The 23,014-nt window shown below is 33.8% G+C and overlaps 1 protein-coding gene across 5 annotated transcripts in view; it reads right to left on the bottom strand.

Moving 5' to 3' along the window:
* Nucleotides 1-17,556, bottom strand: part of LOC143229476 (uncharacterized) — a 449,330-nt gene extending 431,774 nt beyond the window's left edge. For all 5 annotated transcript variants that reach the window (XR_013015900.1, XM_076461844.1, XM_076461843.1 and 2 more), the window contains exons 1-6: nucleotides 16,595-17,556; nucleotides 11,213-11,357; nucleotides 9,184-9,315; nucleotides 1,965-2,085; nucleotides 1,238-1,392; nucleotides 546-659 (exon numbers count right to left, since the gene is read on the bottom strand). Coding sequence is in view for 4 of the 5 variants with exons in the window: in XM_076461844.1 (XP_076317959.1) it covers nucleotides 546-659; nucleotides 1,238-1,392; nucleotides 1,965-2,085; nucleotides 9,184-9,315; nucleotides 11,213-11,357; nucleotides 16,595-17,229 (1,302 nt within the window). In the remaining variant the exon portion in view is untranslated. The remainder of the gene's footprint in view (nucleotides 1-545; nucleotides 660-1,237; nucleotides 1,393-1,964; nucleotides 2,086-9,183; nucleotides 9,316-11,212; nucleotides 11,358-16,594) is intronic.
* Between the last annotated feature and the right edge of the window lie 5,458 nt (nucleotides 17,557-23,014).

Here is a 23,014-nt window from a genome sequence, read left to right as displayed (position 1 = left end):
TATAGACCTTAATATGCGTTTCTTTTTTTAACTTGTCTCCTTTCACTTATTTGATATCCCAAGGATAGCTTAAAATAGCGACAAATGTAAGCAGAATTAGGTAAAATGTGGTTATGATGACGTGTCACTCTTATTGACAAACGAAATAAAAATATATCGTAAAATGTAAATGTAACTAGAATTTAAACAAAATAAAGTTACGTTAAAGGTTTCATAACATACCTGGAGTATTTATCGTAGTTAAGTGTCTCAAAATTGCATGACGTTATTTAACCGTAGCAACATTTTTGTACAAATATTGTTCAGAATTTTGTTTCCGGTTAGTAGTTTTATTACAATATTGTACTCTAGAGATAGGTGGAGTATTACACGCGCATACGATTATATTGCAAATTAAAATTACTCGAGTATGAATTTCTTTTATATACAAAACAGGTTTTAAACCTGTCTTTAATGATAAACATAACTTGACGTCTTTCCAACATATACAAAGACGACCAATATGAGAATAATACATATAATTGCGTAAAGAGGAAACCGCTTACTATATCCCAGGTTGGCTCTACGTGTCTCATACCCTTATATTCTATGTAGCTAGCGAAGCCTTCGTTTAGCCACAGGTCGTCCCACCACTTCATAGTTACTAAGTTACCGAACCACTGCCAGAAAATAAAATTAATTAAATTTTAGAAAACTAAGTTGAATATTTTGTTAGTTTTGGCACGCTGACAATAAGAATAACTACGAGAAGAGAAAAGTTAAAACTTGTTAACAAATAATGATATCACATTAGTTATTATATTCAAAATTCCATAATAAAAACAAAATATCAAGAAATCTGAAGGTCTTGATTTTAGTCGTTCAAAATTACCTTCTTGTACAATAATATGATATCCTTTATATATATATATATGTAGATAAGTGATTAAGCAATACGATATAAAAGTTTGCATGTATATAAACATACTTAAACTATGGAACATAAACTGTAATATTTATATTACTTGTAATGCCTCATATCTCTTGTTAGTATTCGCACAAATATTTCAAACACGAACTTCAAACTAGCAAATAAAAACCTTTATTTGAAATGCATGACGAACATTCTTGTAAAGCCCATCAGTTACTTCAACACTAAATAGGACATACGTCGTGCATTCATAGTTAGAACATGTACCTACCAGTAGATCAAGTACAAAAGAAACCTAGATGTTCACTTAATTAGTGGTTTTCTTACCATGTGCGCCATCTCGTGTGCTATTACGGCTACTATCCGTTGCTTGTTCTGGGGGCTAGACACATGAGGGTCATAGAGCAGATTTGTCTCCCTGAAAGTAATCACTCCCCAGTGTTCCATTGCTCCAGAAACAAAGTCAGGGATAGCAACCATATCTGAAATTACAAAACCAAAGGAACTACGGGAGTAAACGTCTATTTATCAATGTCTTTTAGTAAAATAAGACATTCAAGGATGACATTGAATAAAACCAGAATTTTTACCTTAACCGGTAAAGACAAGACATTCTTTAAAATATTTGAAGACTATTTTCTGTTATTATGACATAGTGTACAGATTCTGAGATTTATTTCCGTATAGTTTTTTTACGTTTTTAACCCATTTTTTCTATCCATTTAATCAATTACTTTTTATAATTAATTGCAAGCTACACACGAACGAAATACGAATATTAATTATTGTAGATTTTAAGACATTATTGTAATTCCCTTCATAAATATCAAATTGAAATCTATAAATTTTGACGAACTTAACATTACTGTTTGAAAGTCAAACATCATATCTGAAGCCTACAATAAAAAAAAACAGAACAAGTATAATATGGTTTCTTTTCTTCTCACAACTCAGAAATTACAACTATGCATAAAAATGCTTCTCCGAAATTCAATTACAAAACAAAAACGTAGACTTTAAATACAGTATCAGATATGTTTAAAATAAAGCCCACCTTGTTTCGGTAGAGGATAATCCAACTGAAAGTAATCTTCATAATGATTTAGAATTTTAACACCAACGTCTAGAGCATATTTAGTCTTCTCTACTCGGTCAGGGGTAGCGTATACACGAAACTGGACAACAAGATGTGTTTATTATTAACACTACACGAATATCTCAATGACTTATTATTTTTAGGTTGATGTTACGCATTTAATGGCAAAAACCAATGATTTAGATTATGTGATGTGTTCTTTCAAACCGTGGGTAATACATATCATCCTGTCCTAAACTGTTATATGTTTGAAGAGTTTCTTTTGCATACACGTTTAACAAAGAGAACTATCAGTATAATTAACATCAACGTGTACAATAATAGATAAAATCATAATTCAAATAATTTTAAAAATTAATGTTAATGTATTTTATTACAATACGCATGGTACATAATGTCTAAAGAAAAATAGTTTACATTCTAAACACTAGGTAGAACGTCAGTACATATAAATAAAATAATAATAATATCAAATAGAATTATTACGTTAAACTCTGAGATTCAAATATCAACAATTTATTAGTACACTTCATTTTCAATCCATCCATAAAAAGTAAACATCTAGATGATTTTTAATTACACATATAGACATAGCTAACCATTTAAGTTATTGTAGCTCATTCGTTGAAGGATCGTTTATCTAGATTTAATGTTTAACACTAAAATTAGATTTCGTGCAAAGATAAACGATGGCTATTTACTGTGGGAAGGCAGCTTGTCGTCACCACCCACAGTCAACTCTTGGGCTACTCTTTTACCAAAGAATAGTGAGATTGACCGTCACATTCCACGACTGAAAGAGCGAACATGTTTGATGTGACGGGGATTCGAACCCGCGACCCCCGAGCGCCTTAACCACCTGGCCATGCCGAGCTCGTAACATTGGAGGTCGATCAAACATAGATTAGCACGTTTTTTTTGATAATAACAACATATATCAAACGATAAAAAGCAGTAAAATTGCTCTTGAAATATAATTTAATACAAGAGTTTTCGAATAATACAACTGTATGTGCTTATCTGGTTACCACTTGCAGAGAAATCTTCATTTAAAAATGAGTGCTTTCTCCCCATTTTGTGAAGACTGTGTTAAAAGTCCTTTGCCTTCAGCTACGTAATTTACTTAAAATTGTCTTGTTTCAATGCTAAACTAGTCAATATGTACTGGTGCTTGTGGTAACCCAAGTCTCATTTTGAAAAGTGCAAAGTGGGAAGGTATGATGAAACATCGTGGAAGCAGTAACAATAAGTTACTGTTAAGAATACATCGAGCAAAAAGAGCGGTCACCTGAAAATGTTAGACTCCGCTCAAAAGAGGTAAAAATTGTGTAGCAGAATGAATAAAAATAAAAATTGTTCTTGTAATTATAGCTATTTTAGTTGTCTAAGATTGTTTATTTATCGAAAAATTTGGATATGATTGATCGCATCTCAACCAGTAAAACTCATTAGAATAGTTGAAGGACATTTAGTATTATTTCTACTAATTGTACAGAGTGTGCCAAATGTTATGAACATTTAAAAGATTTAGCAGTACAACTCAAGGTTAAAATGGTTCATTGGTTAAAAGACTTGGATATGTTGATCAGATTTCAACCAACGAAACTCATTAGTTGAAGGACATTTAATATTGTTTCTACTAATTGCATTGAATGTGGTGGGTGTTATGATCATTTTGAAGATCATTCTAACAGGGCAAATCGCAGTTGAAATGGAATGACTCTCAGTAAAAGTAACCTTACTTTGAGCAGCTTTTTTCATCAACATTGACACAACCTTTCAGGGCTCCACTGCATTATTAGAAACGAAATATCAAAACTTAAAAGTTATACAAAGTCTTACATTATGAATTAGTGTAGCCTATTTTCTCTTGTTCAATGTCGCTATCAAACGTGCTAATATCTGTACAATAAGCTCACAATTTTAGATTAAATAACCATTTAAGTTATTGTAACTCATGCTTTAAAAGATAACTTAAGTATTATCACGATTCTATATAGATAAGAAGTTTATTTTAAATAACAGTTTGCGTTACTGTAGCCAGTTGTGCAGATATAAAGTTTATTTTGAGTGATAAATTGAGTTATCGTAACTCGTGTGTTTGAGTATTACATGAGTAGAAAAATCCCCTGAAGTATGATAAGTAAATTTATCGAACTGCAACGGAAAATCCAGGGTTAGATTCCCTGTACTGTACAAATTGCGGATGGCTTATTGTGTAGATTTATGCCATATTAGCAAACATACCCTCATATATAAACAAAACCTCATTTATAAAAATAAATTAGCAACACAGCAGAAAAGCTACGTATTACCCAAACCCTGTGTAAATATAGTTTACTGTAATGAGTTTAAAACACCATACATATAAAATCACATATAATTGAACATTTGAATTAGGGTGTACGAATATACGTGTGCTTGAAAACTTGTGTGTGCATTTAAAGCTCTCGGGTGACTATGTGGATGGCTGTATGTCATGCTTTAGATAGCTATAAATCTGCTTCTGCAATACAGTCGCATATCGAACGCCAGAGACTCGCTTCAGTAGTTATAAGTTTATTATTTCTGCTCCATTGGTTTTATTGTTCTTTTATTACAATGTGAAACGTATACTGAAGAGTTTGGAATCAATGGAGACTCTACCAATCACATAAACAAAAATCTTCTGTAATTCTGCATATTTCAGTGGAGGTGTTTATAAGTTATGTAATATGTGATGGTACGTGTAGATACAACATCATACGCTATAACTCTTGGAAATCCGTTTGCATGCAAATAAGTTGCTGTAAGAACACCTGGGGAGTGTTTATGTATTTTAAATATATGGTTTTATTTGAGCTCTTTTTGTTTAGGATGGCCCGGCATGGCCAAGCGTGTTAAGGCGTGCGATTTGTAATTTGAGGGTCGCGGGTTCGCATCCCCGTCGCGCCCAACATGCTCGCCCTTTCAGCAGTGGGGGCGTTATAATGTTACGATCAATCCCACTATTCGTTGGTAAAAGAGTAGCCCAAGAGTTGGCGGTTGGTAGTGATGACTAGCTGCCTTCCCTCTAGTCTTACACTGCTAAATTAGAGACGGCTAGCACAAATAACCCTCGAGTAGCTTTGTGCGAAATTCAAAAACAAACAAACAACCTTCTATTAAAAGATAGAAGTATGTTTATTTGTTATTATGCACAAACCTACGCAGAGATATCTGTGTTCTGGCCGCTTCGGGTATCGAAACCCGGATTCTAGCAGTATAAGTCCTCAAACATACCACTGTGTCACTGGGAGCCACAGTCTGAGAAATTTCTAGATCTTCACTGGTATATAGTATGTCTTTCGTAGGTCCTCCAACGCCAAACGTAGGAGGCACAGAAAATAAAGTTTTTGTTTTTTTATTTTTATTATTAAGCTTGAAAAAATCAGTTTTTAGTTTCACTATTTTTAATAGAACTTGAAGAGCGTATAGTTTATCAAAATGTATTATACATTTCTAAAAACTAATGAATAAAAGTAAAGAAGAATGTATAACAATATGTTAACTACTGTATTTGTAGTATCCAGTGATGACGAGGCTTTTGGTGTAATACTAGGGCTCATCAAGCAGCTGGGATATCAATGGTTAAAACGTTAGGTATATTACTAAATTGCATGAATAACAAGTGTTGTTATATGAACTATAATTTTTGCTCATCAGTGGCTCAACGGTAAGTTCGAAGTCTTGAAAGCAGGTTTAGATATTCGCTGCCAGGATTGGCCAAGCGTGCGACTCGTAAGCTGAGGGTCTCGGGTTCGCATCCCCGTCACGCCAAACATGCTCGTCCTTTCAGTCGTGGGGGCGTTATAATGTTACGGTCATGTAAGAGTAGCCCAAGAGTTGGCGGTGGGTGGTGATGACTAGCTGCCTTCCCTGTAGTCTTACACTGCTAAATTAGGGACGGCTAGCACAGCTAGCCCTCGAGTAGCTTTGTGCGAAATTCAAAAAACGAACAAACAAACAGATATTTGCCATGGAGAGAGCACGGATAACCCTTTATGTATTTAGTGCTTAATAATAAATACAGTAAACTCTCATTGTTTCGAAGTCGCTAGAACCGAATATATCACTTGTATCGAAGTTTTTGACTGGTCAGGCCAACTGTCCATATAAATACATAGTAACAAAAGCCCCTTGAACCGAACTGCATGTATCGAAGTGTCGGCTTGTAACGATGTATAATTATAGTTCCTAGGGTGTGAAAAGCATCAATATTACATCCTTTGTATCGAACCAGGTACGAAGATATTTATTTTTCTCTTCTTCCCTAAATTAATTGTCACCGCTGCCGGCTGCCGACCACCCGCTACACCGCTAGCAAGTGCAATCCGTCAGTCTCCGCGCAACAATGTGTGGTGCCACCATCAAAATCTTACACTTGAGAAATAGCGGACTGCAGATGGGGTAGTAGATTAGCCTAGCAATGTTTTTACAACAATTATGGTCAATAACACTTTAAACCCCTGCCCGCCCCAACTCACCCGCCCTCCCAGCAAAAATTAGCTTAGATATAAAATTTTCAGATTATGGCTTGAATATATTATGCCTGGGCAGCCTGCATGCTGTGGCCTATAAAAGGCTAATCACAGTCAAATTAGACAGATCATTAATCATTGATCATGGCGAAGCGCAAGCTTGTATCGATAGAAACTAAAATTGCAGCAATAGAAGAAGTTGAAAAAAAAGTTAAAACAAAAACAGAAATAGCAAAAGCATTTGATGTGCCTCTGAACACTTTGTCAACATGGTTGAAAAATAAAGAGGCCATATTGTCTTCTCGAGACAATTTTTGTCCCAATAGAAAACGCATGCGAACTGCAAAACATTCTGACCTAGAAGCGGCATTGCTTCTGTGGTTCAAAAATGCTAGATCAGAGAATGTTCCTATCTCTGGGCCTGTTATGCAAGTAAAGGCAAAAAAAAAAACTTGCTGATCAAATGGGAATCACTGACTTTTGCATGAGTGATGGGTGGTTAACCCGATTCAAAAAAAGACACAACATTCAATTTCGTACGATCTGTGGTGAGTCTGGTAGTGTAGAACCAGAGCAAACAAACCAGTGGACATCAACAACACTGCCACGCCTGCTACAAAACTACAGCCCACGGAATGTCTTCAACGCAGATGAGTCTGGTTTATTCTTTAAACTTCTGCAAGAAGGGAAGCGAGCGAAGGAGCGGCTGTCTGTTTTGGTATGCGCCAATATGGACGGCACCGAGAAGCTTCCTTTACTTGTCATAGGTGAGTGTCAAAAGCAGGTAAAAATATTTTCCTGTGTTTTCTATAGAAGTTGTTATTTTATGATTTTTTTCAGATTATTGACATGTAAATGTTTCATTTTTAATTTCAAGACATTAACCATGTACATTTTCTTTCTTTTTTTTTTTAGGAAAGGCAGCAAAACCTCGTTGCTTCAAAGACGTCAAAACCATGCCAACACCATACAAAGCCAACAAGCGAGCTTAGATGACATCAGATCTATTCACCGAGTGGCTAAGAGAACTAGACCGAAAGTTTGTGCTGCAGAAAAGAAAGGTCCTTATTATAATTGACAACTGCCCCGCCAACTCCAACCCCACTGGACATAAGGCCATCAACCTGGTGTTCCTGCCTCCCAATACCACAAGCAAGACACAGCCCATGGACCAAGGCATCATCGCCAATCTAAAACATCATTACCGCACCCTACTGCTACAGCGTCTTATTGATTCAATAGACAATAAAAGTGTTTTCACTGTGACTGTGCTTGAAGCCATGCGACTACTACGCTCTGCCTGGTCATTGGTAAAGCAATCACCCAAAGCCAATTGCTTCAGAACTTGTGGCTTCTCCTCTCCAGAGCCAGCAGAAAACAGTGAGGACCCCGAGGATGACATACCATTGGCCCAGCTCTTGACACGGCTGAATGACACTGGGTTTACGGTGGATGGCACAGCAGAGGACTACGAGACTGCTGATAATGATCTGATCACTAGCGCGCCCCTGACAGACAGTGATATTGTGGCCATGGTGCAAAATAAACAGACACCAGAAAATTACAGTGAAAGTGAAGATGACGACAATGAGGAACCCCCCATCCCAACACATTCTGCAGCTCCTGAGATGTGCCTGCAACTTCAGAGATATCTTGAACACCAGGCTAACGCAGGACAGTTTATCTCTCAATTAAACATGATGGAGCGTTTTGTGACCAAGTGCCAGAGAAACAGCAGTTCGCAAAAAAGCATTGTGCAATATTTCAAGTGACTCCAGTTAGACGTTCTTGCTGGTGTTTGTATCCTGTACATTATAATTACATATGTCTATATTATGAATGTTATTTTTTTTACATGTTTTTTTTTTTTACAAGTGCTGTAAATTGTCCTTTTGAATTTCATTAAATGTGTTTTAAGTGTTTACACACGTGTGACTTCTGAGTCTTTAATCCAATTACCGGTAGTGCAACAGCCGTCAGTTATAGGGCCTACCATTACCAGACTTGGCTAGTGAATGAAAAAAAAAATCCTTTTTAACGAACTTCTTTTGTAACGAACAATTCTCTTTGGTCCCTACGACTTCATTACAACGAGAGTTTACTGTATTTTAAAAACATTGTTTTAATATGAATAAGTCATAAGTAGTAAGTGTAGATAAGAATTAACAACACTATAATATTTATTTTAACATCAATCGCTTACTACTACCACTTGAATTACCTTTATTCATAATTCAGAAAAACTGGCGAGCTACAATTAATCTTGTTTTTCTCAAAGTTTCTAAAGCAACTACAGAGACAATGGGAGAAGGTTATATTAGTAATTCTACTAACTTCTGAGCGATAGTAAAGAATAAGGTATATCAGTATGTCAAAAACTATTTCCGCCATATCCAGTGTCTTTCACACAATACTAAAACTCATTAGTTCTTAGGGAATACAGGAAATACAGTAATGGTTGAGACACTATTTATCCAACATTGGGTTTACACTTTTATATCTGGTACACCAACAGAAAAATACAGCAAGTTGAAACTACCAACTATAGATATATTAACAGAAAGGCAGATAGAGATATATTAATGCTGTTCTAAATGTTGAAAATAGCATAAGCAAAATGCTAGGAAAGAAAGACTGATAATGATATACATTAGATATTAAAATATTCAAATGTATACCGGTTTATTCTTCGCTGTGGAAGACTCTTTATAGCCAAAATCAGAGACGATGAAGCACGCTAAGTATGTAACCATTTCAACAGATTTCTCAAACGTTGTAACCATCAGTCCGTCATTTCTTTGTTGTTGACTCTGTGGAAACATTACGGTGAAATCAGACTGATATTTTTAAAGAAACCATTAGTTTCGGGTAAAAGACATAGAGTATATTTTCAAAATGTGAAATTTCAATTAACTTCCACAATTTTCCGAGATAGTCGACAATTAGATTTTCTTCCTTTTTTCAATGAAACTGATATCCTAAATATATAAAATAACAAAAGACATAAGACTTTCTGTAGAGTCATGTTATGAGCTGTAACTTCCACCAAAATGTTAAAAAATTGTTTTAGTTGAAATTAAATATTTTTTTTCGTATCACGAGAGACTGTATTATTTCAACAAAACCATTGTAGGACTTCAAATTCATATTACTAGGTAACCGAACTATTTCTTTAAGTCACTGGAGTTGTTCACTAAGTTTTCAAAGTCATTCCTTAAGTCAATAGAATCATTTACTAATTCTCTAAATCATCTTATTATGTCACCAAAATCAACTTGTGTGTCTCTCTGAAGGTGTTGAGAAAAGTAAACTTAATTTCCTTACATTTATTTTCACATATCTTTAAACTTCTCTCCAACGAACGTTTTCTTATAGGTTTGAAATGGTTCTCGTTTGGCTAAACAAGAAAGTTGCTTGTGTTTAGTGCACATTTCGGTTTAACTTTGGAGGATTATGAGTTATTTTGTTGTTTAGAAATCTTGATGTTACGCAGTAGTAACCTGGAAATTAATGTTAATGTCTCTTTAAAGCTTTGGAAAATATAACCAGTAAATTATGTTAAATTAAAGTAGGTTGATTAGATAAGAAAAGATCTTACGATTTAAAAAGTTTACGTATGACGAATGACTTGTGGTACAGTTGCTTCGTTAGCTGTTATGTATGTTTCGAAGCTGAATGAATGAGTTAGGGCGTGATCAAGATAAAGAAAATGTTGTCTGAAAACGTTTTATGTTCGTGTACTATGTTTTGCATCTTGCTTAAAACACACAATTCGTGGTGCTGATATGAAGTCTTTGTTAACCTGAAGATAACCTAGGAAGGTCCAAAAATTGTTCTCTGCTTATCAATAAAAGTGTTAATACCCATACCAACCGTTCTGAAATATAGTAATATGAAATCTATTTTGATGCTATAATAACATGATAATATGAAACTCTTTAAATCTGGAAACATAAGCGAATCAAATTAACATGTACGAATAAGTAAACTTTTTTTTTAATTTGATTTATTTATCTTTACATTTACATTTTAATATCCTTAAAATTTGAGTATTTTTATTCATTCACATCTAATGATTCATTCTAATAATCTAACAATTTATTTTATTAACGTAAATCAAAGTTAGCAAATTAGATTCTCGCTTTGTGGATACTTTTTAAGATAATTAAAAATAAAAAATTGAAATAATGAAACAATATTCCGTACTAAGTCACACAATCATTGAGAAGTACCAGGTAACGCCCTCTAGCGGTTCATCGGTAAGCTTGAGGGTTTATAACGTTATCATTGAAGTTCCATTCCTGCAACGGACACAGTTCAGAAGCCTATCGTGGATCTTCGTATTTAAAAACAACAACAACAAACAAATCTTCTTCCTCAATCGCATATCTTTGATATTAATAGAATGGCTCCATACTATGTGATCTTAATTAGGCCTGACTGAAATTGTAAAGTCCAAAAGTAAAAGGTCGCTTCAGCATAAAATATCTTGTTTTGTAATATATATTTGTGTTTATAATTCAATGTACTGAAATGTTTACAAACGCTTTGGAGAAAGCTGCCAATTTACTGACCACAAGATAGTTAAATTCTGTCCAAATTATTTCAGCTTAGCATATGACAACCTTATACACTTAATGTTATTATACATACACTATTAAACAAGTTGCATAAGAGATGTGACCATAATATTTTTATTAGTCTTACCTGTAGTGGCATGTTTGACAATGCTGAGTGGTATTGAGAGTCGTGTACCAAAGTGACTGCAAATGTGGATTTAAAATTTGGTTCGTCAAAACACGGGAAAGCCCTTCTGGCGTAGGTTGGCTGAAACTTTGAAGTTGCAAGGTATCTAGAAAACAGGAAATGTTTCATTTATTGTCACCTATAGCAATATTATATTGTCTAAATGTGATCATTATCTCAGATTTAAGACAAATTCTTGATAAGTATCTGGATCCAAAAGCAGAAAATATAATTTTACGTCGATCGAATTTAAAGTTGATTTTTGGTCACAGGATCGGCATGACCAGGTGGTTAGGGCGCTCGCCTCGCAATCCGAGGTTCACAGATTCGAGTCCCCGTCACACCAACATACTCGCACTTTCAGCTGTAAGGGTGTTATAATGTGACGATCAATCCCACTATTCGTTAGAAAAAATTACAAACAAACCTTTTTGGTCTATTTTTTTTATAAATCACTTTATATTTATGTTTTAAACATGACATTAGCCGAAAGAAACAAATTTATATATTTCAAGATGTTATATTTCTCTGACAGTTTAGTATCCAACCAATAACCCTCACTGAACTTAATATTACACAGCAGAAATACACTCAATGAAGAATTTAATAGTAAATACTAACGTTACTAAATCAAATCCATAGCAAAACAAGTTTAAGCATTGTGTATCTCTCCGGAGCACGCAGAAATGAACGTTGTTACGTGTTACGCATAAAAATAGTCCTTAAAAAAAGGTTTGAACAAACATTTGTATCATATATCTCTAAAGATGAAACATTATGTTCATGGAACTTTAATTAAAAACATTGTATTTAAAAAACACTCTCAGCTGCGCAATAATTGCAAAATTATTAGAATTTATATAAATGCCATAGCATTACTGTAATTTCTGTTGCTTTTGTATACCATAAACGAAGATAATATATTGGTTTGGAAGGAGACACCTCGAAAGGATTATGTCATGCATCACGTTCCCCGTCGCGCTAGCCCTTTCAGTTATAAGGACATTATAATAAAACTCGTACAAAAGTCGTCAAAAATGGAGGGAACCGTTGTTGAATGGTTAACAAAAATATTAGAACCTAACTAAAATGAATTTATCTGCACCTCCAACACGCACATACTCTCCATTTATTTCATCAGTCATGATTGTTTCAGGTTTGTTGTGAATTTCGCGCAAAGATACACGAGGGCTCTCTGCGCTAGCCGTCCCCAATTTTGCAGTGTAAGACTAGAGGGAAGGAAGCCAGTCATCACCACACACCGCCAACTCTTGGGCTACTCTTTTACCAACGAATAATGGGATTGACCGTAATTTTATAACGTCCCCACGGCTGAGAGGGTGAACGTGTTTGGTATAACGGGGATTCGAACCCGCGACCCTCGCATGACTTAACCACCTGGCCATGCCGGGCTTCATTATCAGGAAATAACGCTTTAATCACCACATTAAAAAATGAAATGTTATCGTGAACAAAAACACGTGTGCATTCTGCAAAAGACTTAAATATTGTTCTTGAACCCTTTCACTGTATTCCAAGTCAGGAAGTAGAAAACATTACAGATATTCCGACACAAATTATCAACTCTTTCAACTGTAGAAAGAATAAAAGATATTTGGCAGTAACGAACATTTATTTTTCTTAATTTGTTATGGCCAAGTAGAAAATATATATATATATGTTTAAGTACCAAAAAATATTTATTAATTAACACTTACTCACTACTTAAAACTTTTTAAACAGTAACTGTATAACGTTAGAAATAATAGGCTTAATTATAGACTAATTTGAGCATTAGGCTTAGTACGTAAATGTAACGTCAGCATTAGCTGAAACAATACTTGGTAAATTTTATTTTGCTTATATCTTCAACTCAGTTCATAAAACCTCTGAATTAAACTATTTTGCTGTTATATCACAGAAGTTATCAAAATAATAAAGAATAAAAACAATCCTTTCTAACAAATAAATATGAATTTTGAGTACTCAATATAAACACCATAGCTCGCTTAAGAACAATCAGCTGATAGTTTTGTTACTAAATGGTGATGTTTATTGTTGAGCATTACCATAGAAGAGGCATGAAAGTGTTTTCGACATAGTGACAAATAAAATAAGCCTTTCACGGTTAGTGGTAGTAATTTCACTATTTATTGGTAAGCAGTAGCCCTAGAGTTAGTAATGAATGGTGTTAACTATATTTCTCTTTTAAAAGTCTATCATTTCAAAATAAGGGATAGCTGACACAAGTACCCTTTGAGTGTGTTTGTGCGTTCTGCAATTTCGGCTGTGTGATTGTTATAGCTATAATCGTCAACCTCTCCAATCTTTGACCGCCCTTTCTACGTTGGGAATAACTGTGTATGACTTTTGACCTGGCCTTTTAACACATATATGGTATAAAGTGTTGTTTTATTTGATATATCAGTAAATGTTCAGAGAAAAAGATATGTGAGGCATGTATTATAAGATAAAATATTTGATTTCATCTTTAAACAAAGAATATGGATTTATTTTACTGTTTTAAATATTCGTAATCCACGTTGTTTTTCCGTAAACTTTATTTATTTGTTTGTTAGAGATTCACAAACAATATTCGCCAGAGAGATATTGCTAAGGGTTTTCAGTTTAACATATAGAAGGTCGAAAAAGTAAAAAATATCAAATAGAGTAAAACAAATTACCAAGTTAACTTGTGAAATATATTTACTTACATTATTTGCTGTATACACATATTTGATGGTATAATAACACCACTTACATGTATATTAGAGAACTAATTACTAATGGTGTAATAACACCACTTACATGTATATTAGCGTACGAACTACTGATGGTATAATAACACTACTTACATGTATTTTAGAGTACGAACTATTATATTTGGAAAGTGTATTTTCAAATAAGCGTAATAATCGTATTGAAGGTTTACATTACTTACTATCCACGTTTAGTTAGAGAGTACTCTTGAAGGTATACAGAAACCATGCTGTAACACACTTCAAAGCAATTCTTGAGACGAATGCTGTTATTAAAAGAGAATAACATACTTATTGTAAAGCATTTCCTTACATATTTTCTCATCGTAATAGTAAGTTTCGAATGTGAAAACAACCAAGTTCTAAAGCTCATATCCAGACTAAGTTTGTTTTATAACACTACCTATTGTCCCCTGCTATATAATTTACATGATGTTTTATTCCACTCAAGTACTGTGCATGACTAAAAGTTTAACAAGACAAATCAGTTCATTGTCTTCATGTTGAAGCTTTCGGTTTGTATTTGAAGTTTTCATGGCTGCATTCAAACAGTACTTGAAAATCGTTGCAACAATATAGAAAGCTCGTATAATTTTTTTACACTCATGGAGAGCCTTGCCTAATATAGCGTATCAAAAGCAGTATACTATTACAAGATAAATAATGAACTTTTTTTTTTTTTCTCTTAAGAGAAGTGGTTTTCTTTGTTGTGCATGCTTTATCTCATGAAACTTTTAAAATCGAACTTTATTGGTAAACAAATGATTTACTAGATATGTAGCTGCAATGCAGAGCGCACATTTGACCCTTTTCACTGTCCCGTTGCCTGTTGACCTACTTTCATTGTAGTTATTTCTTCAAATGGAGACAGACCATTTCGATACTTGCACAGAACTTAGGTGAGTGCGTGTATAGGTTTACAGAATGAGTTAACCACGTCATACTAGACTTATAATGGTGCACATGTTATAAACAAGTGAAACTTCTTATAGGATATTTATAATAAATAGTGAAGTTCAACAGAACACAAATCAATAAATAATAAAAAACTGTATTAGGTTATAGCCTGATTTCCTTTACGTGATGTTGGTTCGTAACTTTAGACTACAATAATTATTTTAGGGAATTTACTAGGGTTCCCCACCGTTTGTTTGTTTGTTTTTGAATTTCGCACAAAGCTACTCGAGGGCTATCTGTGCTTGCCGTCTCTAATTTAGCAGTGTAAAACTAGAGGGAAGGCAGCTAGTCATCACCACCCACCGCCAACTCTTGGGCTACTCTTTTACAAACGAATAGTGGGATTGACCGTCACATTATACACACCCACGGCTGAAAGGGCGAGCATGTTGGGCGCGACGGGGATGCGAACCCGCGACCCTCAGATAAAGAGTCGCACGCCTTAACATGCTTGGCCATGCCGGACCATAGGTTCCCCACCGATTTCTTTTTTTTTTTTTTTGCATTAGTGTAAATATATATATATGGGCTAATTAAATTATATCCAATTTTGTTTATTCAAAGATTATTGTTTATATACGTGTGTGTATTCACCATGCACGGGGTTTTGGTAAGGTAGCAGCTTATTTCTTACCGACTCTCAAAGGAGAAAAAACTTATAAAAATGTTCAAGTTGCTAACTTTGGAACTCGCATATATATACAATATCTTCAAATAAAATTTTAAAAAGTTTTTCAAGCTTACATTTCTTTAGTAAGACCTAATTAGAAACACTAATTGATGCATTTTAATTGTTAGAAACCATTTGTTTTTCTTTGTAATTGCGAGATATCAATCTTGTTACATTATTTAGTGGATTAACTTCTACTTTAGAGTTACTTAGGTAGCTTGCTTCCATTAAAAAAAAAATGATAATAGTTATATTACGTACCAATATATTTGCACTAATATGCATATATTACTAAATTAGCTTATTCAAAATTCATCATTATTGTATTTAACCCACGAGACGTTTCTTTATTTAAGAAAAACGTGCATAAATTATGTTAATATCTTAGTTAAGGGAAGTCTAAGTTGTTATGAATAAAGAAATTAGAAGCATGTCACGTTTTACATCTCGAACAAAATCTAGTTTATGTGTTATCTTTTGGTATATGTATAGACAGAATGAGAGAGACAAACATTATTAGAGACAGTTTACTTATATTTGGTTTCTGACACGTTTCATTGCGTATTAAATATACGGTGACAAGACGCTGGTCAACGTAACGACCTTTTATATAACACAACGTTGTGTAATTATGTTTACGAGCGTTTAATACGTTTATCCGCTTTTCAACACTGTACTGAAAGGGAACGTAAAAAATTCCTTGTTTATGTTATTATTTAAAACGTGACGCGAGTGATAAGAAAATGATGTAACGAAAAGAAAATTCCAAGATCCGTTAGCTATGAAACAGCTACACAGCCTGAGTTATAGATTGTATTCACTAATGTCTGGATGTCTTGGCTGTGCTGAAGGAAGAACTAGGACTGTGTGCAGAAAATAGACCTGTTTAAAAGGTTCACTAGTTTTGTGTGAACCCGCTTTCAAGGAGAACAGCGAGTTGCTTGCTATTTTACTTACCTGGTCTGATTTTGTCTGGACTCTTTGTACTTGCTCTTGTAGAAACCCACGATGTCGCCAATCAGAGATCCCTGAAATTCAAACACCAAAAAATAATTCTCGTTTGGGTTTAGTTTGCGTTCGGTTTTCACTACCCAGAATTCATTAGGATCGTAATAAAACGGAGAGTCGGCGATTTTCATCTCGGTCAAGTCGCTTTTTCTCTGTACCACAGATTTTGTGACATTCAGCTTGTATATATGGACTATAAAATAGTTAGTTGGTTTGGTTAGTTCTACCTCAATTGTCACCTTACCGTCAAAGAGATTCGCTTTCAAGTCTGGGTGTAGCATTAGGTCATAATTAACTGGTCTAATATGTTGTGGAAGTCTGAAGTCGTGCCACGGTTCTGGGATTTCCGTAGTCGTCACCTCCTGCTTCTCAGTCGTAGTTGTGGTCGTTGTGGTCGACTTGGTGTGATCGTTCTTGTCAATTGTATTGAAAGAAGGTCCGGACACAATCTTGTCTGCTAGAGACTTTTCATGGTGTGCTTTTCCTTTCATCAGCGCTACTAATAAACCCACACATAACATCATCAGAACCAGCACTGCGATACTGAACACAGCAGTCGACTTTTGGACAAATATTTTAGCCATGTTTTTCTCGCCGTGTCACTACTGTTTTCGAAACCTGCGAACTACTTGAGTGATATTGGTGTGGTTGTACAATAATCGTATAAAAATGGACTATTGACTCTTCTCGTGAACCTACAGAGCAAGAAGACGTTGGTTTTTCAACTTAATATATGAAATATCGTCTCTTACATATTGGAAAATTTTTCGAACTACTGGTTGCCAACTAAATATACGCCCTACGTTAGACTGGTTAAACTGACTAGAACACACGACTGTTTGCTGTGAGCTAGGTATAGTACAATATACTAACCACCTAGTACCGTTCTACTCTGTGGCCCCGTTGTAGCTGAAGCTTGAGCGTGAACCGCACAGTTTTTGTGTATCACGTACCGGTCTGAGGCTCGTGAAGTCCAATTACGACTAGCGATAAAGCATACTGTTAAATAAGACAAGATAATGATGTTCACCTTGTTATGATCCACTTATGTTACTGAAATGTCTAGCAAGGAGAGAGCAAAATCAACTAACCGCCGAACTAGTTATTAACATTTAAATTATGCATATTGTAAAAAATTTAATACAATATTACTTAACCTTTCTCACTTTGATTCCTGTCTGTTCAATGTGAAGCGAACTTCACAACAATGCAGGGTGTAATGTCTATGGAATTACAACGCTAATAACTGGGTTTCAATACCCGTGGTGAGCAGACCACAGATATCCTATTGTGTAGCTTTGCGCTTAACGTCAAGCAAAACACAGTAACGGGATGCGAACCATGAATCTTAAGATCCACATTGTGGGAACGTTAACTACGACCAGGCTCATGGCTCTTTTGTTTTCTATATTTAATGAACGAATTATTTCTGAAGACAGAAAATTATTATTATCTATATTTTGATTCTAAGATGTTTTGTTGTTTTTTTTGTTAACAGGATAAAGGCCAAGTTATTACAGTTTATATTAATAAACTATCAAAATTGAAACTAATCTGATATCGCTTGATCATGAACTTCAAGAATGATATTTGAGGTTACCTTATCCTCTATAGTAAAAAATGGGAAATCGGGTTAAAGTTTTTCAATTCAATATTTTGAATAGCTAATCCTATGTGAGCTAAAGCCGTCTATTCAATTTTCCTGTGTAACAATAAATTGGCCAAAAAATAATACATTAGTGATATGTTTTAACTTTATCTATGAAACAAAATATTCAGAATGCTCTTGTACGGCTCTAACTAAGACAGAAATTCAGAAATCAGTTCTTAACCAACATGTTTTGGTAAAACGAAAATTAAGGAAACACAAAAAACAATATACAAAACCAGCTTAATGCTATTCTATTTCTCACGTTTCATTACACACCTAGAAATCTGGCCGATATTAAAGTTGTGTTGACTAATGAAAAAACATAGCACACAGTGCGATATACCGGCAACAACTGGTCTTGACCCACTTAAATGCTATGTTTTCAAAGGTTTGTTTGAAATTTATCGAACAATGTACAGCTGGGTGTTTAAAAGATAGAAATATGTAAGCTATGAAACAGGATTTATGTCCGTGTAAAAAATAAAAGAAAAAAACGTCGAAAACAGATAGTTAGGGTCTGAGTGACGTTATCCACACACGTATTAGGTTTTATGTGTATCATGTTACATAAGCTAGGATAAAACAGAGGAAAGTAATTTAACTTTTTTTACCTCTTTGTATTTCATATCCTACTTTGGCGACGTTTTATATGCGGCAAAAAAATAAATAAAATTGTCAAATAAATTGCAGTATGAGTAAGATGAACAGAAACAATGTTTTTGAAAGCTCGAAAAATCTTAAGTAATATACAATATATAACGCTTTGTCTGTTTTTTAAGCTTCGACAGTCATATGTCCTACAGGTAAAACTAGAATTGTCTTTTAAAAGTTATCATATTAGAATGAAATTTTAGGTTTATTAGATTTAATACACGCAATATTTTTATACCAAATTACATAAGAAATTGCATTAAAAATACACAAAAACTCTCTCTCTGTCTTTTCCTTTTTCTGTATGCCTTTTAAGCGTCATTAATTTATTATACTAATATTTTTAGGATTATTTTTTTATTATATACTATATATTTACGTATATACACATAGTGTATGTACGTGGTTAGAATTGGTCTAGATTTATTTGTGAAAATACCTTTCAAAATTAACGGAAACATTTTGTTTATTTCAAGCTCAATTTTAGGCTCTCTTCGTATAACAAAATTTTCTTCAATTTGCGTAAAACACAAAGTTTGTATTATGAATGAGGTGTTAGAAAGAACTAAATATTTCATTCACTTTATATATTTTACGTTCTTGTAATTGAACGTTAAGTTCAGTTCTTTAACATATCACACAGAATATTGTTCGTGTTACTGATTTTGTTTATAAAATAATTGCTAAAGCTTTAAACTGATACCCCTAACTTTGATCTGCTGACTAGAGGAAAGGTAATTGCCTGACACCACCAACCGCCAACACTTGCGCTACTTTTCTAACCAACTAATGGTGAATGTCACATTGTAATTTCTCTAGTGCTGAATGGATGAACAGGTCCAACGGCTGGAATTCGATATCCTGATTTGTAAGTTGCGAGTCGAGAGCTCTAAGCGCCTGGTTGGCAGAATGTTTTGACATCTACAATCTCAAACAAAGTTGTTCAAACATTACTCTAGCTAGTTGCTTTATGTTTATTAAAAAAAAAACAACCTTTAAAGGCCAAAGAATATATTCACCACTTATAGTAAATGTTTCAAGTGTTGTTTTTGTTTCCAAATATCAAAGAAAATCATATGAAATAAAGAATAGAAGAAGATTTTCTGAACATTTTATGAGCAATAAATCCAAACATTGTCTTAATGAACTACTCTAATGACTAAAAGGATCGGCAATAACGGAAATTTGAGACATTGTCGCACTAGAATGTTGTAAAAGTAGTGTTTATAAAACTGACTGATGTCACATTTTATATTTCCAGATACAAACCTGGTATTGACTATCATTCTTACGTACAGTTCTCAACTTAGTGCGTTTAATTTTCACTATGTTTTAACTTCTAACTCTAAAATTAAATTACATTAAGGAACTGTACAATTCTCGCTGACATTGATTTTTAATCTAAGTTAATACCTTTTTATTAATTAATTCAATGTCGTTATCTACTGTTTCTGATTTAAGGGGAACTTTTTTATTTTTTTCTTATTTATAAACAGATGTGAACTGCCTCAAGCAAGCAATTTAGTGTTGTCATAATTTGCAGGAAAGTCCATAATATGGCAATGAAGAGTTGAATGAGCTTAGAAACCAAAGATAAATCGTCTCTAAAGTCCCAAATTCCGGTTACCCTACTCAAGTACAAACACAAGTTTTGGCCTACAGACAAAAAAGAAGACAGTTACTCAGTAACAGACATTGCTGTAAGGTCTTTAACCGGTTTCTTTGAACCGAATAACAAGTCTGTCACTTTTATAATGTGGAGAATATGTTCAGCGACAACAGCTCTCGAGCCCCGAACCTTTTGATTCGCAGTTAAATCGCAACTCAAAGACTACTAATAATTACGTTTAGTCATCCCTATTTCTGAACTTCTGACAATAAAAAAACAGTAAAAAAGCACCACTTGCTCTCATAAGGCTTTCTTTATCTGACTTTTTTAATCGAATAACGATAGTAACTGTCACAACAAACGGTGGAGAACATGTTCAGCAACAACATGTTTTGAACCCAAGACTTTCAATCTGCAGCCCTACTCTTCTAGCCATAAGAAGGTAAAAACTATGCCACGTTTAGAAATAGAACTACACTATTAACATAATTTCGATATTTGTAATAATTATCCACTCTACACTTGTTGCTTAAGGCTGATGATAAAACAACAGCTCGTAAGAGAGGTTATTGATTGCGATTATTTTGCTGTGAATTTTATTGGATGTTTCCAGCAATTTACCTCGTTCCTAAGTAAAAGAAAATAATTAGTGAATTACATGTAACCAAAAGTTAAAACGATATAACACTTGAAATTTTTAGTTTTCATTGATTTTGTCCTAGACAAAAGAAAACAAAATATTACTGAGCATTGTGCAAAAAGTACATTTAATTGTTGTTGTTTTTTACTCTCAAAGCTACACATCGTGTTCTTTGCACTCTGTTCAACGCGAGAAGTAGAACCACGAATTTTAGCATGTTAAGTCCATAAACTTATTACTATCCCACGGAGTTATGGATTTATTTTTTATAAATTTTAATCTTTAAGTAGGTCTTTTGACATTTCTTTTTATAAATACAAATTTCCGATCCATGTTGTGCAAATAAATTGTAATAACTTGTGCTTGTAAAAGATGCTTTTAAATTTTATAAAATAAATGAAATTCATGGTTTGATATGTGATATATAAGCGATTTTCGTTTGTTTTTTTATTTAATTTCGCGCAAAGCTACACAAGGGATATCTGCGCTAGCCGTCGCTAATTTATTACTGTAAGACTAGAGGGAAGGTAGTTAGTCACCGCCACCTACCGCCAACTCTTGAGATTCTCTTTTACCGACGAACAATGAGATTGACTGTCACATTATAACGCCCCCACGGTTAAAAGGGCGATCATGTTTTGTGAGATGAGAATTCAAACCCGCGACCCTCAGATTACGACTTAAACCACCTGGCCATGCTGGGCCAAGTATCTTTCACTGAACAGATACCTATTTTGTTGACTTGATTTGATTTGAACATTAATTTGTAGTAGCTGTGGTGAATTTAAATTTGATGATGAAGAATTCAATTCTTAGAAACTAAACGTTTGAAAACGGTTAGAATGGGTAAAAAACAAAACTTCGTTACAAATGTGCAACATTTTGACAATATTATCTTATCATCTCGTACAAAATATTAACGAAACGCTGTATTTTTTTTTCGTTACCCATTCAAACCTTCTCCAAACTTTTATTAATTGTACTTGTTTAATTAAATTAAAAAGTGACTGAAGCGAAGTTCAAGCATTTGTTCTTTAATTAATTAATTCAGAAGTATAAATTTTCACATGACTTCTAAAGTTAACATGTGTTCGTTGTCATTAAACCTCTTCTAAAATGGCTCGTTCCTCGTATTACTATAGCTTGTAGACATGTTTGTTTTCATCCCTAAGCAACACAAAGAATAAAGGTGTGGCTGGAGCTCGATTTCAACATATAAGACTTATTGTAAACAAAGTGAGAATTGGCACCCTTAAAAATGCAAATTTGAAACAGTTAAAATTCACACTATATTATTTGTGTAGAGGTGCAACTTTTTAAGCGTACGGAAATGTGAAAATAAGATAATAACAGTTGTTAAAATAACAAAATTAAGATAATTTCATTATTACTATAGAATTTTATAAACATAATTTTAGATAAAAAGCGTTTCTTAAAAGGTATAAATTTAGAATTTAGGTTACTTATGTCATTTTTATTGCTGTTTAGTATTTTATATTTTTGTTGTGGATTTAACATAACGCTCGAACGAAAGGAGTAAATTCACACGTTATTGGGTGAAACTTTTATATTTACAAAAGTTAGTTTTCTTTCCTTCTTTATAATGTTAATGGTAGAATTATATTTTTATAGGTTATAGATGAAGGCTATTATGATGATATCTGATATGGAAAGTTTGTAGTACAAGAACTCTTAAACTGATTTTTTTGAAAAAAGAAGAGTTTCTAATATGACTCAGATATTTAAGATTGTTAATAGAATCAGTAGCAATGTTGAGAATGGTAGGATTAGGGAACATAAATATAAATTTAACACGGA

Source organism: Tachypleus tridentatus, chromosome 10 (genome assembly GCF_004210375.1).
Source record: "Tachypleus tridentatus isolate NWPU-2018 chromosome 10, ASM421037v1, whole genome shotgun sequence".
NCBI lineage: Eukaryota > Metazoa > Arthropoda > Merostomata > Xiphosura > Limulidae > Tachypleus > Tachypleus tridentatus.
The sequence above is the reverse complement of the archived record's forward strand: the minus strand, read 5'-3'. Positions and strand labels throughout refer to the sequence as shown.